We start from the raw sequence: 21,920 nt of genomic DNA, 5'->3' as shown, positions 1-21,920 counted from the left end.
CTGATTTATACATAGGAGGAGAGGAATGTCAGAATTGGTCTGGGGCTGAAGTGGTTAAAGGTCCCTGTGCAGGCACTTCTTGTAATGGGGTGACCATTTTCTTCCAATTGTGCTCCTGTATTGTCACTCCTTTACATGTGTCCCTGGTGAAAACTATAAGTGGCCATGCCAAAGCACATTGCTCAGGTTTGTTCTATTGTTGACATTACAAGGAAGACAGTCCTGAGTCATGATTTGCTGCTAATCCTAGAGAGAGTGCATGTAGGCAAGTTAGTGGAAAGAGATCAACAGCACTATATATACATTAGGCAATGTCTCTTTTCCAATACAATAAACATACCTGCCTGCTTGCAGTCTTCTTTATAATAGTACATTGAGCTGTGCACGCTTTAAAGCAAATGTAAAGACCTATCTGCCATAATTCCTGGCTCTGTAACTGTCCACTTTGGAGTTATTGGTGTTCCCAATCACCTTTTGAGGGCTTCTTTCTCTTCCACAAGATAAACTAAATAAAAAATCAAACAGAGAAGATGTTTCCCTGTTCATAACATCATTGTTCATAACATGCACAGCCCTAAGAACTCAGCTGCAGAAATCTTATTGTTATGGTTGCCTAGACATAAAAGAAACCGTTAGGTTGTGTAACCGCCCAGCATCTATCAAAATCTGAAATATCGATTTGGGGAGAAGGGAGATGACCCTGTAACCCACTATTGAAGCTGGCAGTTATGTGGGCTGACCATAGAGATGACCAAAGACCGGAACGTCCCCAACCATCTCTATGGTCTAAAAAACAGAAAGCGAGCATCTTGTCACTTTTGGTTTTGGTCCAATGTAAACAGAGCGTTACAGGCTTGTTTAAGCATCATCTCAAACCGATCTTTGCTTTTAATCTGATACTTTGAGGGCTTCATTCTCTTCTACAAGATAAACTAAATAAAAAAATCAAACAGAGATGTTCCCCTGTTCATAACATCATTGTTCATAACATGCACAGCCCTAAAAACTCAACTGCAGAAATCTTATTGTCATGGTTGCCAAGACATAAAAGAAACCGTTATGTCATGGATGCCCAGCATCTATCAAAATCTGAAATATTGATTTGGGGAGAAGGGGGGTGACCCTGTAACCTTCTTTCAAAATGCCTAATACTTTAATGTGCATGAATAAGATGACATATTGGAGTGCAGTTAACCTTTAACTCTAAACCATAGAGACAGGTGTTCAGTGTCTACCTCTCTGCCAGCTTTTGCATTAAGTATAAAGAAATGTCAAAGTGTAGACAAACTGCATTAACTCAGAATAATAATAGTACTTGAGATATTTCAATTATAAGCTGAAGGTCTATAGTTGCATCAAGAGCCTAACGATTAGTATGACCTCTCATCACGAAAGCACCCTGGAGCATTTTTAGACTTTGTGCTATTCAGTAGACCTTGCACATTTTGTTTGGGTTAAAAATAAATGTAATGAGTGTGTGCACAAGTACCTGGTAAATTAATTACATCTAATTGAATTTCTGTCTCTAAAGAATAATGAGAATCTTTATTTCAAATTGTAAACTTTGTTATTTAGTTTTAGAGCAGGGAAGAGTAAGATCTAGGTTCCCCTTTGGATCACCTCTTCTGATAAAGTGACCATGCAGACCATTAGGTTAAAAGGGGAAGAGAGAGCGCATGCAAAGCTTTTCAATCAGGGAGATGTTCAAGCCCGTGATACTGAGGATTGGAATAGAAACAAAGGTGGGAGTATTTCAGCCAGCTTTAGGGGGAACAGATATTGGCTTACAGGTATAGACATCTAGAGCAGTGGTCTTCAAGATGTGACTCGTGGCCCGAATGTGGCCCTTTGCTTGCCTTTATCCGTCCCTTGGGGACTATTCTTCACCATGATGTGAGGCACTCTTCCTCCCACTGACATCAACAAAGAGGCACCATTTCTTCCACTGTCACCAACAGTAGGGCATAATTCCTCCCACTGATACCAACCATGGGACACTATTCCTTCCACCGACACAAATGATGAGGGACCATTCCTTCCATTCTTCCAGTAACACCAATGATGGAGCACTATTCCTTCTCCTATTAACCACAGACGCTATGTAATTTTTTTTTGCTCCCACTTACCACCAAGTCTGAGGCATTGTTTACTCCCATTGATACTGGGACAATTTCTACTGTCATTAGCCACAGTTCCCCCCCCCCCCCCCCCCCAGAGTTTAAAGGACAGTAAGCTGGCCCTTTGTTTAGAAAGTTTGGAGACTCATGATCTAGGGTAATTAATAGTTTAAAAAAGTGATCAGTTTATTTTACCCTACTGGAGCCCATTGTCTGCATAGTCACTCTTTTGGAAAAGATGTTCCAGAGCTCATGTAAGCCATTAAATGCTGTCCATGGCCTTGCTAAAGGGATTTGTCCAATACCTGCCACACATCAAATTAGTTTTTTGCTGGGTTCTGTTTAAAAAATTTCCATTCACATTGTGTTATGACTGACACCTGTCAAATAGGAAGTGGGAAAAAACCTCACAGACAGGAGCAAAAGCTGAAGATGTTCTAAGCTCACCTAACACCTGACCTCACCTAACAACTAACCTCCTCCACTCCTCCCACCACTCCATCCCCTCCTGTACCACCTCCCCCTCCCTCATAGATTGTAAACTCGAAAGAGCAGGGCCCTCGAACCCTTCGTGTATTGTATTGTTACTGTCTTGTCTCATGTTCTGTCCCCCTTGCTATTGTACAGCGCTGAGCATACCCTTTGGCGCTATATAAATACTGTATAATAATAATAATAATAAGCTTCCTTCACTGTATTCAAAACTTAAAACTAAAGTAAGGTTTTGCCAAGGGTTGAGCTTTCAGGTGACACTAAACAATATCCACAAAAAAATCCAAAACATACTCATCCACTAATTTATTGCCCTGTAATCTATTTTTATATTGAAATTATCTGTGATTTTATAATGGAATCATTTCCTACTGTGTGTCGCCAGGTGCTTGGCTAAGAAGGGAGAGTGAGAGAAACACTGGCTGCAGCTGCTCTTTGTAGCTGCTGCCCGGCGGTGCTGAACTGGTTAACAGCTATATCAGCAAGAGGATGAAGTGTCTGAGCAGAAAGATTTTAATAGACTGAGTCAGGCAGCAATGCACTTTGGTAACTGTAGTTCAGAGGAGAGAGATTCTACTGTAATCAAGAGCTTTTGAACTGCATTTCTCATAGAGAGATTGACAGGAGGATGTCAAAAAGCTGCATTTTCTCGGGCTGTACAGCTTCCATGAGGGAGCCTGGAGAGTGCAGATCGCTTTCCATTGTGCACCTCCAGTTCTGCATAATAGCAGCCTAAGCAGGAGTCGAAGTGTGACGACAGCCAGAGTTAACTGGGTGCAGAGCAGAGAGTGGACTAATCACTATGTGTGACTAGATAGTAAGCTGCAATATTACGGGACAGGTGAGCTGCTGCTGTGGGGATTTACTATTGGCTGCTAGAGAGACTAAGCTCTTTAGGAACTAACCATACAGCCATCTAGTAGCCTTATTGCTGCCTACAGGGTTGACTGGGACTTTTCTCATGTGCACCAACAGTACAACTGGGCCCCAGTGCTAGCTGGATGAGGAGTTAAGGCTAAAGTCTTTCCCTTTATAGCTGCTGCCTAGAGACATTTACCTATTGCTTATGCTCAGAGGTACCTCACAGGGGCATTGCGCCATATCCTAACCATTCTCCTAGACTAGTCATAGTATTATTATTCACATTGCAGTTAATGCTTTTATGAACTGTTTATTCCTCACTTTGCTGAGTTATGAGTTGATTCCAATCTAGTGGTACAAAACTCTGTTCTAATTTACTTTGGCATAGTGATGCATTGTCTAGCAGGCTGTGTCTATATCTACCTACTGTATTCTCATTTATCCTCATACTATCATTTACTGTGATTCGTACATTGAATTCATTTACCACTAAATGGTCGTGTCTATTTCCTGTTACCAAATCCCAACCAAGTAAAGGTATCTATGCTCGTATTCTAAGTGTTTGCAGTGACTTTCATTCAACCAGGTGTGTCAGAGAGGATGAGGTTGTTCTTGGAGTCGAGGTGCAGAACAGGGAACCCAAATTACCAAACTGCTCATTCAGAAAAAGCACTACACGTGTTTTTCTGCCTCCTTGTAACATCCTCCATGAGCTCCAGAGCCTCTCCTTTTCTCCCGTTACATCTGTTTGTTTGAAATAAGTGGTGCACATTAGTTACAGTCATGTGTACTGCTTTAGGCACACTACAGATCTGCTAGGCCATAGTCCCTAATCCCTCATGAGGACAAGTAAGAGAGAATAGCTACTACCGACTCTGGATGAAGTGAGTTTATGCTCTATGCTCGCTGGTGCCTGGACATGGCTACTCAGATTATTTTTGTATTTTGAAATTATACAGAAGAATAGATTAGTTTAGTTTTAAACCTTGGTTAGGCATTGCATTAGATTAGGGTCCATTATTAGGTTAAAATTGTTATTAAATCCCCTAGAATGCCAAGTTCATGTAGCACTTGGTCGTGTTCTGATCTGTGGTCCTGTAGTGCAGTAAAAGCACATCTTTATGTCTGTTCATGCTGGTGGTCAGCTGTACCTCAGGGTGAAGCCCAATTTATTGACATTCCTGTGGGGGACCCACAGCACTGTAGCCATTGCCCCATCCTCTCTGTGTACTAGATGGCACTACCTAAATGTCAGGTTTCTGTGATGTAAAAAAATGAGACAAAGATAAATCATTTCAGAATTTTTTTCCACTTTAATGTAACCTATAAACTGTACAACTCAGTTGAACAACATTCTGAACTCTTTTAGGTGGAGGAAAGTAAAAATAAATAACTAAAATAATATGGCTGCACCTTAAACTAATACTTTGTTGAAGCACCTTTTGATTTTATTACAGCACTCAGTCTTTTTGGGTATCAGCATGGCACATCTTGACTTGGCAATATTTGCCCACTCTTCCTTGCAAAAACACTCCAGATCTGCCAGATTGCGAGGGCATCTCCTGTGCACAGCCCTCTTCAGATCACCCCACAGATTTTCAGATACAGGTCTGGGCTCTGGCTGGGGCATTCCAAAACTTTAATCTTCTTCTGGTGAAGCCATTCCATTGTTGATTTGGATGTATGCTTTGGGTCGTTGTGATGCTGAAAGATGAGGTTTTTTATACTGTGATTGCCTATAACAGTGATGATCATTGTTATAAGCAATAGTTTTGATTGTCTTTCATTCATGATAGCTCACTTATTATTGTGATGGTGTGATTTGCTACAGGTAATCACATAGTACAGGGTGCCAGGTATCTGTGATAGCTGTGGACCAATCACAATAGTAAGCAAGCTGTCATGGAAGGAATCCATTCATGACAGTTTTGTGTACATGTAAATATGTGACTGCTATGATTGTTCATAGCAATCACATATTACCCTGGGCTGCTCACAGCGGCCAGGCACTCAGTACCTTGACCAGCTGTATCCACCAGACACAGCAGTCATGGGATTGCGCCACTGTGCACATACTAAACAATGTACCAGTATGTCACTTAGCCTGCAGTATATGTACCATGGGTGGGCAACAAGTGGTTAAAAAAAAAATCTATGCTCCTACAGGCATTCAGCATGTTTTTCTAGCCTGGAAAAACACCTTGAGGGAAGGCTATGTGGTTATGTATACATAGGCATTTACAAGCAGAAAAAAAAAACCCAGAAAAGTGAATGACAGATACTTCCCGTAAGTTTCCTTTCCAGACGGGCTCCATGTCAGCACAGCTGGGTAAGGGCCCTGCCCCCCCATGCTTCCAGGACCTAACTCATAAATTTGAGAACACCTGCAGCCTCAGTGTTCTGTAACTAGTCCTACCCAAGCTGGGTGGGAATTGTGCTGACATGGAACATGTCAGGAAAGGAAAATTACGGTAAGTATCTGTCATTCAATTTTCCATTTTCCTGACAGCTCCATGTCAGCACAGCTGGGAACTAACTAGCCACACAGTTGAGGGAGAATGCTACACACTCCTCAATTCTAGCTAAAAAGCAGAAGCAAGGATGCCTCTGTTAAACGCACCTGTCATTAAGACTGCTTCTATACAGTAATGAGCCATGAACATATATATTGTCCCCCACGTACCTGCCTTGCAGATAGTGTCTGGGCACACTCAGTCTGCTGCCGCTCACAAAGTCAAGAACCTTTGGGTGGACAGTGAAGTGATCCCCCTGGCACAGCCAACCCTTTCAACTTGTAGACCAAGGAGATGAGCTTCACCAACCAGGAGGCAATAATCTTGTTGGAAGCCATAAAATCATTACACGCTCCACCTAGAATGACAAACAAGTGCTCCGACTTCCTGATGCCAGATTGTGCCTTGATGTTAAATTTTAAAGCTTGACCCACATATGATGGCCTAACTTCTTGGGTACTCCCCAAGAAGGATGTAGGAAGGAATACTTTCTGTGTGATATGGACTATGAAGACCACTTTGTCACGATCTTGAACATCAGCATGAGTACCACCCAATCCAGGATTAACATAAGAAAGGGTTCTTTAAACCCCAGGGCCACTAATACAGACACTCCTCTGGCTGCCGTAATTGCCACCAGGAAAGCAGTTTTCAGCGAGAGGTACCACAAGTGGCCATTTTGATTGAAGGCATCTGATGCAAACAAGTCCAACAAAAATGGGAGATCCCACTTCACACACAATCCCTTAGGTAGGTTTCAACCAAGTTTCAGCTTGAAGGACGGTATAACTGTGTGTTGGATGCCCATTGTATGCTGGTGAAGGCAGAGATAACTGAAGTGTGGTCCCATAGCGTTCTAACGCATAAACCTAAATCAAGCACCGCCTACAGAAACTTCAGAATGTGACAGACTTGTGAAAGGCCCAATGTAAAACCTTGATCAGCAACAATCCTGTGAATTTATGTCATTCTACTATAGATACTGTTAGTGCTGTTGTGTTTTTTTTTTGCTTTCATAAGAGTATTTACAACCTTTACAGAGCCCTCAAGATCTATTAGTCTCTGCCTCTCAAGACCCAAGCCATGACCTTGAGCCTGTCAGGTGTTGGGCGAATGTGACTTTGGAGAATCCGATCTTACCAGCAGAGGGAGTGGATCCTTGGCGCCCAATAGGAGGTGCAGAGGGTACCAAGGCCCCTTCAACCAATCTGGGATCACCACCAGAACTATCACCTTCCCCTGCTCCATGAGGAAGCTGAGAATCAGAGGGAGAGGCAGAAAGACATACGCTGTCCTGGAGATCCAATCTGCAATCAGCACCACACCCCAATTGCTTGTGAATGCTGGACCCTGGAATTGAAAGCAAAATGGTGTTGATGGAGGATGTGAACAGGTTTAGCTCTGGAAGAGATTACCAAGCCTGATAGTTCTCGAAAAACCTGAGGTAGTCTGGACCATTCATTATTGTCCAGGATTGTCCTGGACAAATTGTTTGCCTAGAGATTCCTCTGACCAAGCACACAGGCAGCAGGTAGCTATAGGGTATTGACATGGGCCAACTCCAGAATAAGAGAAACCTCCAAGATGGAGACACTAAGTGTCCCCTTGTTTTGCTGTCTAACTTCATCAGGACAGGTCCACCCTGGATGAAGTCACTGAAGGCTAGTAGAGCCTGAAATTCAGTTCTTAATTCCTACTTTGCTGGTGTCTAACTGCACCACCAGCTAGGTAGTCAGAAGGGAATTACATCGCAGAAGATTCTGCTTTTCCAACTACAAGTTTTGGCTCACTTCCATACAGGGTGTAATCCATATCTTCTGACATAGGCCCTCTGACTGCTACCAGTCCAAAAACCCAACTTGATAGGGGGTGAGAGTTCAATTGAGCCTACCTGACCTGCTGGATCTGAGACGTGAAGGATGAAAGATTTCCCAAATAGGTCCTGAAATGCTTGCCTTGAGTGACTGTGTGTCACCAAAGCTGTACCTACGTCCAAAGAGGAACCACCAAGTGCCCATAAGACATGTACGGATGGCACAATTCCCAAAATACCAGAAAGCAACCTGACAAGAAGCTCTTTGCTGATTTCTTGGATTATGTGCTGTCTTTTTTTTTGACTCCCAGACAGAAATGCAGAGGCTACCCTCTCTGGAGTAAGTGTGGAAACAGACTCTTGAACTTCAGTCTTCTTTAACTCAACAGATGTTCATCTTGAAGCAGGAAGTCAAACTGTCCACTATTAATTCAGACCTCACCTTCCAAGATCAAGAACAATGCAGTTATTGAGTACATCCTTGAAGGCCACAACATCTTCTAATGGTAAAGTCATGTATCCGGGCAATCCCATAAAGGACACACTGATCAAAGGGGTGATTCAAAACCCTTGACATCCTGCTGTAACAACATGCTCCAATCTTGTAGAACAGGCACTTGATTCTGTCACCATAAGAAAATTGTCAAGCCATCCTCTGGAGGCATTTTAAATACTTCCACAGCTTTGCTTCTTTTAAAGGAATTTCATCAGTCTTACAAAAGGAGGAATCAACAACCTAGACAAAGGTCGTCTTGCTCATCTTCTTGTTCAGAAGGGACTGATTGGCTTGAGAAGGCTGTGAGACCAGTAATAATGGCCCTAAAAGGAAGACTGGACATTGCCAGAATAAATGGCCCTTGCAGAAGGTGAATTCAGCAATTCCTTTAGAGTGGCTTGACCATATGTTTAATTGTGACAACTTGGTCACCATGATCTTAATCACTGTCTACTTAAACAAAAGCAGGAATCATACAGTCATGTTCATCCACATGTTCTTTGGACGATCCTGGAAAGGGTTGTGTCAGGGATCCCGGGTCCTCGGTGGTGCGCGCATGCGCAGACGGCCGATCCGTCCCAGCCGGCGAGCGCAGAGTCCTCGGCGATCGCGGCCGCGCAGTAGCGATCGCGGCCGCACCAATGGGAGAACAGGGCGCTCTATTTAAAGCTGCCCTGTGCATCTCCAGGTTGCCGCAAGGTCTTGTTCCTGATCCTGTAAGTACGCTTCCTTGTTGCCAAACTCTGCCTGTTCTGACTTATGCTGACCCTCTCCTGCTCTGACCCCGGCTCGTCCCTGACCATCCTTCTGCCTGACCCTCGGTACCGCACTGCCCGCTACTTGCTGAACCTGGCTTGTGACCCCGACCATTCTCCGCTTACTCCCTCTGTACCACGCTGCCCGCACGATACCGACCCGGCTAGTCTGACCTCGCTCACTCCTAGCTGTCACCCATCCATCCCGCTCGGATCGGGATCTGTCATCCCATCCATCCGCTTGGATCGGGCCTGTCATCCCCTTCACAGCAGGCTCATCCCGGGCACATACCCTCAGCGGGACCCCTCTGCCACCGCCGGGGGTGCCCAGGGGCGTGACCTGGTTCCAGTCTTACACCAAGTCCATCCCCACCATCAGGGGCCCTGGTGAAAAGGCAGACTGGGACTTAGACTCCGCGTCCTGGGAAACCCTGTGCTGTGGACCACTAGAGATCCCGTTGGGTGGAGCCTGACAGGTTGATTTGACCGAGAAGGTTCTGAGACTGCTGATTGGCAGAATATATGACCCCTTCACAAGGTAAGTGGGAGCAACTCCTTTAGAATGTATTGACCACATAATCCATGAATGTGATAAATTGTTATTGTTTACTTCTTTATCCCTGGTTGCTTGAACCATCAGGGCTCATACAGTCATGCTCACCTAAATCTTCTTTTGGAAGATTCTGAGGAAGATTGTTTGTCTGGAAGGCTAGGAGACTGCTAATTGATAGAACAGATAACCCTTTTAGTGTGAGTGGAAACATTCCTTCAGGTCCAATTTCACACTACATGCATTTCAGTTGCTTTTTTTCTACATCCAAAACACACAGAAAGTAGGTTATATGGTTGTCAATGTCAAAGTTCACATCAGTGGTTGCAGTTCCAGTGCGTTCAGGCTGCAGGAAAAAAAAAATTAACATGCTGCATTATTTCTGCACAAAACTGCACTGGAACGCAATAAAAAAAACGCACGTCTCTATTTAAATTGAAAAAAAAGAAGAGGGGAAAAATGAACACATCTGGACTGCATTTCTATAGTGTGAACCAGCCCTCAGAGTGTATTAGCCTCATGTGACAGCCTGTTAGGTGTCATCTTTATCCTTGGTTGCTCAAACAAAGCAGTATTTATGTAGCAATGTCCACATCATCCTCTGTGGAAACACTGAAGTGGGATGCTTCACCTGGGAAGACTAGGCAATATCTCATTACTAAAGCAGATAACCCTTTCAACGGGTAAGTGAAAAACCACTCCTTTAGAGTGTTTTGACAATATGTTTATTGAATGTGACTTCATCTCTATCCCTGGCTGCTTAAACCAGCAGGATAGTCATGCTCGTCCGCATCCTAGATTGTAAGCTTGAAAGAGCAGGGCCCTCGATCCCCTCATGTTTTGCATTGTATTGGTATTGTTCTGTCACATGTTCTGTCCCCCTTTGTAATGTACAGCGCTGAGCGAACTATTGGCGCTTTATAAATACTGAATAATAATAATAATAATAATAATCTTCCTTTTCACAGAGTCTGAAGAGGCTGTCTTGCCTGCAACGGCTATAAGACTTCTAATCGGCAGAACATAATATCAATTCACAGGGTGAGTGGAAACAACTCCCTTTGAGTGCACTGGCCACTTAGGCTAGGTTCACATATGTGCGGATCCACACAAAAATCTGTGCAGCCACACCACCCGCACAGAAGAATGCGGACCCCCGGGCGGGTGCCATTCTAAGGGCATGCCGCCCGCACTAGAAATCACAACCGTACTAGTTTCCAGTACGGGCTGCATTCTCAGAAGTGCAGGGACTTCTTCCCTGTGCGTCCCAGGGCACGGGAGTCCATTCAAATGAATGGGCTCCCGTGCCCGCACAAAACGCGGACCGCAGGAATGCACATATGTGAACCAGGGCTTAATGAATGTGACATGTTGGATGTCATCGTTTGTGGTTGCTTGAACAAAGCAAGGTTTACATTGTCATGTTCATCTGTCTCTTCCCCTTTGGAGAGTCTGAAGACATAACATAGGGTGAGTGAAACACTTACATTCATGTTCATCTGTTTCTTCTTTTTTGAAAAGTCTGAAGAGGGTTGTTTTGTTTGGGAAAGCTCTGAGACCGCTCATTGCCAGACTAGATAACCCTTTCACATGGTTTTGCCTCATGCTTAAAAAAACCCCAATAATTTAATGAAGTAGAAAATGGCTTGCTTAATAGCAAACTCCAAAGGGTTAACCACTGCTAGAGGGTTGCTGATACTTCAGCTTCCAACCATAGCCCTGAAGTCACCAGGTGGTTAATGAACCAAACCTTGCTCTGCCAGAGAACAGGACACAATGAAACAGTTTTGTCAAGAAAAGCAACAAAAGGTAGGAATCTGCATCAGAATTACAATAAAATTCTGCAATGAACACAAGTCACCCAAGAGAATTGTTGACATCATAAATCATAACACTTTTTTTTAGAAACTAGAGAGCACAAATATTAAAGTGATGTCCTATACTCCAACAGGCAATGCTAGCTATGGTAGTCATCCATAGGCGACTCCTCTACCTTCTTTGGGAATGTTGGTCTTTAGAGGGGGTTGGCATAATGGCACAATAGTAAAGCAAATATGAGAAGCCACCAACAGGTAATGCCATGTGTGAACAGACAAGTATTACTTTGTACACCTGTTATGCAGAGTACTATCTGTGGAGTTCAGGGTATGCACAGCAGCTGCAGGGAGCAAGCCACAATAGCCAGCAATGCAGCATTCATTTGGATACAAAACATTTTTACATTTAGCTCAACCTCCGCCATCTGACTGTAAATACTGGTACTGCGAGGGGGTGCGTGCCTACAGGAGACTGCGGACACTGCTGCCCACTTCACATGCAGCCAGCGGACCCCAGACAAGGTTGTTAGCTGTGATTAAAAGCCACCCTGAGGACCAGTGGCAGGGCTCCCTGGATTATGGGTCATTTCGCCGGTACACCAGGGACCGCATCCAGCTGAAACCCACACACAGCCCTTTTGACCAGCCAGGCAAAGGAGTACACCTAGGTCCTGCACATGGGAACAAAAAAAAAAAAAAAAAAGAAGAGGAGCACTGAGGTTGCAGGTGGGCTTGAATGTATGAGTAAAGTCATGAATACACAGTAAGAAAATCATATGGAACATTTTGCTGTCCGAATGATCGACAGATTTTCTCTTTGTTGATGAGCAGGATGTTATAACTGATAATGATATTGTGAATTAAAAAAATCTGGTTTAACAGTGAAAAATGTTGTTTCGCATGCAAATGACCGATTTTTTTTATGTGGTGGTATGATGGTCATCCAAAAAAACAAAAATATCTATCAAGCGCTATCACACATGAGCGGATGACCCGGATGTTTATGTCCAAGGAACCATAAATCCAATTATGTCCAAGGAACCATGAATCCAAATATGTCCAAGGATCCATGAATCCAATTATGTCCAAGGATCCATGAATCGAATTATGTCCAAGGATCCATGAATCCAATTATGTCCAAGGATCCATGAATCCAATTATGTCCAAGGATCCATGAATCCAATTATGTCCAAGGATCCATGAATCGAATTATGTCCAAGGATCCATGAATCCAATTCTGTCCAAGGATCCATGAATCCAATTATGTCCAAGGATCCATGAATCCAATTATGTCCAAGGATCCATAAACCCAATTAATTCCAAAAATGTATGTCCAATTGCTCGTTCTGGGTGGAAGGGCGTGGCTACAAAGTCACATGCACACTGCATCAGTTCCACTTGTCCAGAAGACGTCAACACTACGTGTTGCTCTATCTTTTTCGATTGGTTAATGTGGGCCACGATTTCGACCAACGAACGAACGCCGAGATCGGTCATTGGATGACCGATCGGTCGATTTTTCTTACTGTGCATTCCTACCATTAGGTCCTGGAAGCATGGTGGGGCAGGGCCCTTACCCAGCTGTGAGGACATGGAGCTGTCAGGAAAAAGGCACTAAAGGTAGAAGGGAGCGGAGAGCCCATTGACATTGATGTGAATCAGGAGGTGCAGTTCAGATGCGTTCCAGAACGCATAGATTTGCATGTCATGTGAAATAGCATTGTTTCCTATGAAGATCATTCACATCAACGTGGTGCAATTCTGATGCAATTAACAAAAAGGGTCCGGTGCATATTTACTGCAGCGCCTTTTTAAGCTCCAAAGACTATTAAAATCACTGTAAAGTACAACGCATAACCAGGGGCAGACTGACAACTCATGGGGCCCCCAGGCAATAGGGGATCATGGGGCCCCTGTGTCCTTGCCCAAACTCAAAAAAGCCTATGAAAAAGGTACCAGGGGCATCTCATGGGGGCCCCTACTGACCCCGGGCCCTCGGGCAGCATCCAAGTTTCCAACTGGTCAGTCCGTCCCTGCGCATAACTGTACTCAAGTGGCCAGAATAAATTCATGTTGTGGCCAGTAGAATGTATTTGCACTCAAACGCCGTACACACGTACATCTTGGAACATAAGTTTTTTTTCTTCCTAATTCCAGCAAAAAAAAAGCCTGTGTGCACTATAAACCAAAACCACACAAATATGCTACAAAATGACATGAAAGCCCTCATGCTGAAGAGTGACTCCATGCTAAACCAATAATGTACAAGGCCGCCCATTGCTACTAGCGATGAGAAGTGCTGAGTCCATTATAGCAGGCTGGGCGGGTACTACACAGCACCACGTGACAACACCCTTGTATAGGAAATCCCTTCGTAGCAGTCTTGTCCAGGACAGGCGGGAAGGACCGCACACGTGACACCTTGGCGCTTTGTTATTGGGGCGGGCTCGTAGGGTCACATGACTGCGAGCGTTCTGTATAAATTAGGCGGGACGCGGGAATACTTAGTCCGTGTTGAACGTATTCTGGAGGCGGTGTGCTGAGAAGCGGGTGATTTAAGGTGGGTTAGAGGTATGTGCGGGTATAGAAAGTCTCTTATTTCTCGCACCGTTGGTAAGGGCTCGTCCACCATTGTATGCGGTCACACCACCGGATTATCGCGTGTGTAGGGCCCGGATAGGGTTCACTGAGGCCAAGACCGCCAAAACCTGGCGGCGTGTGCTGTATATAGTGCCTGGCTGTGCGGACTCCGGCCTGTGATGGTTACTAGTCTGCTTTTAGACCGGAAGTGTTGGAGGTAGCGCGTACTGAAGTGGTAGTGAGGGCTCGGCTGTGTCCGGTGACCTCTCCTCGTTTGTGCTACGTGGACGTTTAGTGTCACGTCTGCTTGTTTCCGGATGGAGTGATCAATGCTGCTAAGCTACTGATTCAGCTGGACTTTCTATCTTCCTGTTGGCATGTGCGGGTTATATTGGTGGAAGGACTGGCATGTTGACACCTCCGACTGCCCTGTGGTGACCTGTATGACGTGATCGCTCTGGACAGTTGCCCCCCCACCTTGGTGATCTGAGTTTGGTAGGTTATGGCTGAGGTTCGATGACCATTGAACGCCCTCTTGTATAATCTGGAGGGTGGCTGTGCAGGTCAACATGTCTCTTGTCACCAATAGGCCCCTGAGATGTAGCCATCAGTGGCAGCTCTGTCTTATTAGAGTGGGGTGAGCAGGTCAGGGATACCTGTGTACAGATTTAGCCCCCCCCTGACTCCAACTTCAACAGATGTCGCTACGTTCAGCCAGATTAGGGTTGGAGTTGAAAGGGAAGACTTTTCATGGGCTGCTTTAAGGTCCATTCACACTGACAGGTGTATCTTCTGCTTGTGTAGGTTCTTGTTGGCCCAAGATCCTGCATAAAATGTGCCTAAAGTACTGATTAGATGTGTACAGTGTTTAGGTGCATACAAGTCTGTCAAATGACAGGCTATACTTTTTGTTACGTTTGCAGATCTGTGTAGTGCTGGATACATCAGCTGCGCATGGGCTTGTCGATCAGCTGCGCATGGGCTTGTCGATCAGCTGCGCATGGGCTTGTCGATCAGCTGCGCATGGGCTTGTCGATCAGCTGCGCATGGGCTTGTCGATCAGCTGCGCATGGGCTTGTCGATCAGCTGCGCATGGGCTTGTCGATCAGCTGCGCATGGGCTTGTCGATCAGCTGCGCATGGGCTTGTCGATCAGCTGCGCATGGGCTTGTCGATCAGCTGCGCATGGGCTTGTCGATCAGCTGCGCATGGGCTTGTCGATCACTATAGTGATGTATTTAGATGTGCACAAAGCTATGTACAGTATGTCTAAACAGCATTTTTTTTTTTCTGCTCATGTGAATGAGCCCTTATGTTGAAAGATGAAGGTGATCCCATTTAGCTCTAGCTGTGATATGGCATGTTCTGATTATGGTGTGCTGCTGGCAGTGTTACGTATACGGACGCACTGCTGACTTCAGTTCTCCTGGGCTTGTGTTTGAAATAAAACCCTGAATGTTTCCATTGGGTGACTGAGTATACGTGGATTGTTAACTGATCTGCAAGTATCTGCTTTAGAAGTAAATTTGAGTTTAGAATTGCTGACTTGGCTTCCAAGAGCTTTAAGGCCCATATTTTTGCTTCAGTATATACTGAAAATAGACTAGTATAGATGGAAGACGTGAGCTTCTGGCTTGTTCACTCACCAGGTAGCAAAGCCAGGGTCAGTATCCCTTAGGGCTAATGTGCATTGGTGTATCCAGCTTCTTTCATTCCTCTGAAAACCGCTTATTGTTGCATGTTGTGGATTTAGATTGGTGTTCAGGGACCTGAATACCCCAGATCCATTTTCCTGGTGGAGAATATTTGGTGTACATTTTATGTAAATGTGTAAGCTTTCATATAAATGCACTTGTTGTGTGTAAACATGTTACACTAGACCTCTTTTGGCAGAGATCTAGTGCCCTTAAGGAGCCAGCAATGGCAGCATTTGTACTGTGTGCTTGTGTGAACCTGTGGGGAAGTTTGCTCGTTTGGCTGACTTGCATACAAGTAGAGCATCACGGTCACAAATATCTTGGGCAGATGAAGGCTGGCATACATTGATGGGGTATTAACTTTGTTTGCAGGCTTGTCAACATGAATCCAGGTATGAAACAGAAACTTGCCACAGAGAAGCCTGCAATGTCTATCAAGGTAAGCAAGCATTTGTGAACCACCATTCATGTTACTGTTACATTCAACTTCTTTCTGCGGCATGGTAAAGTCGTGTGGTTTTTATTTATTTTTTCCTGCATTAAGTGTCAGGTCTTGGCCAAATGATTTTATTGGGATTGCCATCTGATTGTGATACACATGCTTAGAACTGTTTAGATGTCAACCCTCTTAATGAGCCTTTCAAGGAGATGAATTCTGCATTTCAATATTTTCCAACTTGCAGAAGCTGACTCTTCATTTTTAAGAGTTGCCACTTCTGTAGGCTCAAAAATGCTGCTTGCCTGTCTACCAGTTTGTGTTTAAGTTTAGTTTGCACACATTTGCAAATACATGCGTCTAGCCAGTCGCACGTCAAGGGTCTTCTGTATACTGTGGCCTTAACTAAAATTTCCAAAGCCTCCATAGTAGGAGCACATGCATCAATGGATAGGTTAAGGGCAGGTGTACCTGGAGGAGCCCACCCTTCAGAGGTACAGGAACCCTCAGGACACCAGCTATACCAAAATGACAGCAAAGGCGTTCAGTGTGTCCTTGCATCCAAATTGCCAAACTACACAAAAAGGCAACCATCCCAGCCTATTGATTGTTTAGCTTTGTTTGCGTTATGCATTGCCCTTCCATGTGCACCTCACTTTTTGCACCTTTTTTGTATAGTTTGCTTATGCCTTGTAGTTGCAGCACACAATGTCATTAATGTAAACACAAGGTTTTCAATTATGTGACACAGCTGCTCTTCTTGAGATGTAAAGATATGTTTGTTTAGTAAATTTTGAACTAAAAGGTTGTCTACTGACAGTTGTCACTAAATGTGCATCTGAAAAGCATTTTTGTTTATAGATGTTTCAGGTGTACTTAACATCTAAAAGGCTATTGGGTCTTTGTAAACTGCCAAGGGTTAAGTAAACAACAAGTCAGAAGTCAGACTGAGTTCTCCCTGTAGGTTTAACTAATAAGATTTTCCCATGAGATAATCTTGCTGTACAGTTACCTGTCATATGAGCCAGTGGTGTCAAGTGTTGCAATTTGAGAATGCAATAATCCATAACTTTAAAGAGTTTTCAATAATGGTTGAAATGTTTAACAGTGCAGGTTCCCATAGTTAACACTTCTGTTGATTGACAGGCTGATAATAACCTGCAGTAAAAGCAGACCGTGGGAAAGTTTTGAAGTTGTGTCATGTAGTACAGTTTGTTTCAGTAACTTTCTCACGGTACTTTAGTCCTGCACATTTCTTACCTGTGTGGTCATCTGGCTCTGTTTGCTATAGCAAGGTGGTGTTGTAGATAACATTATACAATTAGATAATGACTGTAATCCCCTAGTTTACTTTGCTGTAAGTGTTGATTAAAGCTCTTGCACAATGAGCTGTCTAGGCTAAAGCTTTTGGGTTATGTAAATTGTGTATGAATTACGATATAAGTCTAATGGGTTTTTTTTTTTTACATGAACAGAACTTTATGGATAAAACAGAGGCTACTCAAAGGAGGACACTTAAAGTTATTCAGCCTTCTGCCACTGGCCAACTTGTTGGTCGTGCTAAAGAGGTATGTGAACATTATGGGGGTGCAGACCACATGTAGATGGCTTTATCTGATAAAAAAATAAGCTGGCACCATAGTATCTGGAAGCTGAATAATTGCCTATAGTCTGGAGCAGACAAGTGTATGGAGTGGCACAACACCTGGTTCATGTCTGCAGCATGCTTTGTCTACATGGGTTTTGGGTGTATTACTGTTAAATTCCATAACATGCATCAGACAGCAGGCAGGATTTTAAATGCACTTCACCTAAAGAGCACAAGTGTAAGCAGGACCTAATTAACCTTTCAGGTTAACAAGATGGGAATGACCTTGGAGATTAATGACTAGTGTTGGCCAGTCAGTCATCTCTTTAAAGCAGCACCTATCTGTATCTGAGCACCACATACAATACTATTTTAATATTCAAAGCAAACTAGTCTTCATTTTGTTAAATCACTTTGAAAAATGACCCCCTAGCATTTCTAGCCATGGCCATCTTTAGGGCAGATTCATGTAGAATTTAGTGCCTGAAATCCCCTTGGCAGAGACAGGAGGGTGTGTTTAGCTGAGTTCCTCCTCCAGATGAGAGGTTCCTAGGATGTGTGAAATTGGTAGTCTTGGCCTACACCAGACACCAAGAAGTGAATGTGTTTAAAGAGAAAAAAAAAAAATGTAAACCTAAATATCTTGCCATCTTATTGCTAGCATCATAAGGATTAAATAGTTAATGGTTTATTTTCAGCTTTAACATTGCTCACTGGCTAGTTTCTGGTTTCCCTGTTCTAGGGGTTGCATAACAGCACCCGGGCAAACTTCCTTTCTTGGAAGAGGGCTTGGTACTGAAGTAAATGGTACAAACCAAATGCTATGCTAACCTAGAAGTGTACTAAATAAAACAAAATTGCATCCAGACAGTGCAATATGGAAATTTTTACTTTTGCAGTGACTCCAGCTTAAAGCAGAACTTTACCCATAACTTTATTAAAAAAAAAAAAAAATCATTGGCAAGGTGCATGCATTCCATATTATATTACTATAATTAGTGTGTGCTGTAAATTGCCTCCAGCATTGCTCCTGTCTTCTTGCTAAGGCTGCCATTTTGCTGAAGCCCAGAGCCCCTGAACTGCAGTAAATCATAAAGCAGAACTAAGCCCATTGATTTCAAAAGTTGCCTTCTTGGAATGCCAGGATTGATGACTGTCACATTTGCTTGTGTCCTCAACCATATTGTCAAAAAAATGGCTGTCACAACTGTTCACATGTGCAGCACCATGGCAGTTGCAGATCAGAAGCAGATTCCTTTTGCTGTAAAGGATAGGAGGGTTTCATTCTGCTTTGACTGTCATCAGATCACCCTCTACAGGTTCAGCAGTACCTAAAAATGGAGCACAACTGAGCTTGTGCAGAGCAGGGCGATCCAGTATTACTGGATTTAAACAGTCTAGACTTAGTGTTTGACATGGCTATACCTGCAAAAGGAGCCAGCCCTAAAGTGATCTAGCAGGACTTAATTTTCTGGCTAAAGTTTCACTTTTAAAGGTTAAAAGGATTGATTCCACATACAAGACCAGAAACTTCCACACATAGGCTATATATGATCATCAGAACGTCAAATGTTGACACTTGCATTTATTCTGATACAATCTCTTCTCTAGCCTGCCAAGAACTCTGCCAAAAGGAAGCTGTGGAATGACCAAGTAACACTAAAAAAGGCAAAGCTGGAAATTGCTGTTGATCCAGAGCAGAGGGAAAATGCAGGCTGTTCAAATGAGGCTTATGAGCTCATGGTTAAAGGTGAGTCTTGGCTGCCTTGTTTGGAACTGTTGCAGTAGACTGCTGTAAACTGCTTGTTACACTGGTGAGCACAAGTTGTAACTTCCCCCCCCCCCCTTCTTGCGCCTTTAGAAACTCCCTCCATCCAGTACTGGAAAGAGCTTGCAGAGGAAAGGAGAAAAGCACTTTATGAAGCATTGCAAGAAAATGAGAAGGTAATTGGAACATTCAGTGTGTGAAACCTATTGAGTGGTGGAATTCTTACTGTATTTCAAGTGGAGCTGACTTCAGTCTTGGGGGGGGGGGGGGGGGGGGGGGGGGTTTTGTTTACATAAAGGGTGTGGGAATTATGGGGAGTAATTCCATGTGGAAACACAACCCAGAAGCAGAAATATGCTAGTGGGATCTGGGGTCATTGCACAAGATTAAATTAGTTTCTGATAAAGTGCACTAATGGAAAGGCCCTAGGCAGCACAGTTCCATGTCTTGTCCCTTTCTGCAATTGAAAGTAAACAAGTTTATACTAGTACAGATGGTACAAAGTGTTTGAAAGTGCTAAATATTGTGTCCTTACAGTTGCACAAAGAAATCGAACTTAAAGATGGGGAGATTACACGGCTAAAAGAAGAAAATGATGAGCTCCTGGAACTGTCAGGACATGTACAGTACATGGCTAACCTGATTGAGGTGAGTTTACGCTTCATAAATTCAGCAGCTTGCATGAACAAAAGTGCTGTTTAGTGCATGGTTGGTATGATGGTGGACAGAAGTATTGTGCTTTACATATTTCCCCAAAGCTACTATGAAACTGCAAGTGTCCCTTAAGAATTTCTTTACCTACTCTAGTAAATTTTTACTTTTTTTTTTTCCCACACATTAAAATCAGTACATTTGCTAGAACATCTGTTAACCTGCAGAACATGTTATATACATACTAGATGCATAGGTCCTGTAAAAGATTGTAGTTGCATTTTTTTCAGCTACTCAAGTTAATCAAAAAATCAGAAATACCCAAAGTTTTTGACAATTTAAATCCCTATATTTTTGCACAGGGCTTGACAAATGCCAGGTCACCATGGCAACTTGAAACTGGTGCCTGGGTTCATTGTGCGCCATAGACTTCAATGGAGTCGTGTAACCTGTAATGTGAATCTAAATTTCAAAACAAATCCAGAATTGCATCTGTGAACCAGGGCAGCTCCATACCTGGGCATTTTGGGATCGCAGCAGAATTTGTGTGATTACAAGACACAGGTTCAGGTGACTTTTTTTTTTTTTTTTTTTCTTTTTTTTTTTTTTCCCAATGGCTCATTAAACATGGTGTGGTTTTGCCATGATTGTGCATGGAAAGTCTCATTGCATGAAGTCCTGAGCATTGACAACCCATGCTATGAAAATGTTTTTTGGTTGCTCCTAGATTCAAAGCAAATTTGTCAAGCCCTGAGGTAGTAATCATGTAAGAGTGAAAGTCAAGCCTCAAAACTGCATGTACCTGCAAAGTCAATGGGTGAACTAAAACTAGATTAACAATTGTATGACAAATGCTAATTGTTACATTTGTTTCAACTGACAATCAAATGGCTTGTCAGAACTGATCACATGTACAGCACCATGGCACTTGCACATTAAATGGAAGAAAAGATAGGAGGGTTTAGTTCCACTATACCTGTCTTCAACTCAGAATTTAATGAGGGAACTCCATACTTGCCATTTACAAAGTCTGACAAGTAGTTAACCAACTACTGCTTTATCTTTCAGAGGCTTACAGGCAGTGCACCACAAAGCCTTGAAGATTTAAAAAATCTAGACTTGGAGGAAGCAAGATGTGAAGATGAAGAGATATGTGAAGATGAAGCAGAGGATTACAGTTCATCAGATGAAGAGGACCTTTAATTTAAAACTGATAGGACTTTGATTATTAAGTGGCCACTGCCTGGGCTGCTTGGCCCATTAAACTTGAAACTGCCACTAGTCAACCCAACTTGTAGCCAGGACATTAAGACTGCTAGTTCATCCGAATACTGAGTTTTAAACGCAGTGGAAAGATTTGAAATCAAGACAGGTGCTTTCCAGTTGGCCACTTGTTTTAATGCAAATACTATGTATTTTATCTTGCTTGTAAATAGTCTTTTTTTTAAATTACCTTGATAAAAGGCAATTGTACATGTTTTTGCCAAATAAAGTTCAGTTAGAGCAAGCTGGGTTGCGTTTTTGTTTTGTCCCCCCCGTGCTGAGATTTCAACAACCTAAAATGTCATTACACAGGTTTAGGCCTTTTTTTCAATAAGACATCATGCAGCAAAGGGAACAATCTGCTAGAAACTGCAGCTTTCAAATGTCTGGTTTACTACCACTTTAAACCATATGAAGGCATATCCCTCCAGAGTTTGTCTGCTGCCTCATTCCTCAATAAGCTCTTCTGACCAGTTCACCCCCCCTCCCCCAACCAAGCTTAGGCAAGCTTTATAAATTCTGCA

The 21,920-nt window shown here is 43.3% G+C and overlaps 1 protein-coding gene across 3 annotated transcripts; it reads left to right on the top strand.

Moving 5' to 3' along the window:
• Positions 1–13,847: 13,847 nt before the first annotated feature.
• On the top strand, positions 13,848–21,640 carry GMNN (geminin DNA replication inhibitor). 3 transcript variants are annotated; one of them, XM_089682238.1, is made up of 7 exons: positions 13,848–13,974; positions 16,063–16,129; positions 17,602–17,694; positions 19,326–19,464; positions 19,576–19,658; positions 20,020–20,130; positions 21,202–21,640. In XM_089682238.1, the coding sequence occupies exons 2-7, from the start codon at positions 16,073–16,075 to the stop codon at positions 21,334–21,336; spliced, it is 618 nt and encodes a 205-aa protein (XP_089538364.1). In that variant the 5' UTR covers positions 13,848–13,974; positions 16,063–16,072; the 3' UTR covers positions 21,337–21,640. The 3 variants fall into 3 exon arrangements, with proteins under 3 accessions (XP_089538364.1, XP_089538365.1, XP_089538366.1); XM_089682239.1 differs by having other exon boundaries at positions 13,875–13,985; XM_089682240.1 differs by lacking the exon at positions 13,848–13,974 and adding an exon at positions 14,323–14,489.
• The last annotated feature ends 280 nt before the right edge of the window (positions 21,641–21,920 follow it).

The sequence above is a fragment of the Staurois parvus genome, unplaced genomic scaffold, assembly GCF_062004578.1.
Source record: "Staurois parvus isolate SC_StPar_1 unplaced genomic scaffold, SC_StPar_1.0 ptg000287l, whole genome shotgun sequence".
Classification (NCBI taxonomy): Eukaryota; Metazoa; Chordata; class Amphibia; order Anura; family Ranidae; genus Staurois; species Staurois parvus.
This window is presented reverse-complemented; position numbering and strand designations above follow the sequence as displayed.

Coding starts and splice junctions, on each gene's coding strand:
- GMNN (XM_089682238.1), top strand. CDS start 16,073: ATGAATCCAGGTATGAAACAGAAACTTGCCACAGAGAAGCCTGCAATG. Junction 16,130..17,601: donor AGCCTGCAATGTCTATCAAG/GTAAGCAAGCAT, acceptor TTACATGAACAG/AACTTTATGGATAAAACAGA. Junction 19,465..19,575: donor TTATGAGCTCATGGTTAAAG/GTGAGTCTTGGC, acceptor TTGCGCCTTTAG/AAACTCCCTCCATCCAGTAC.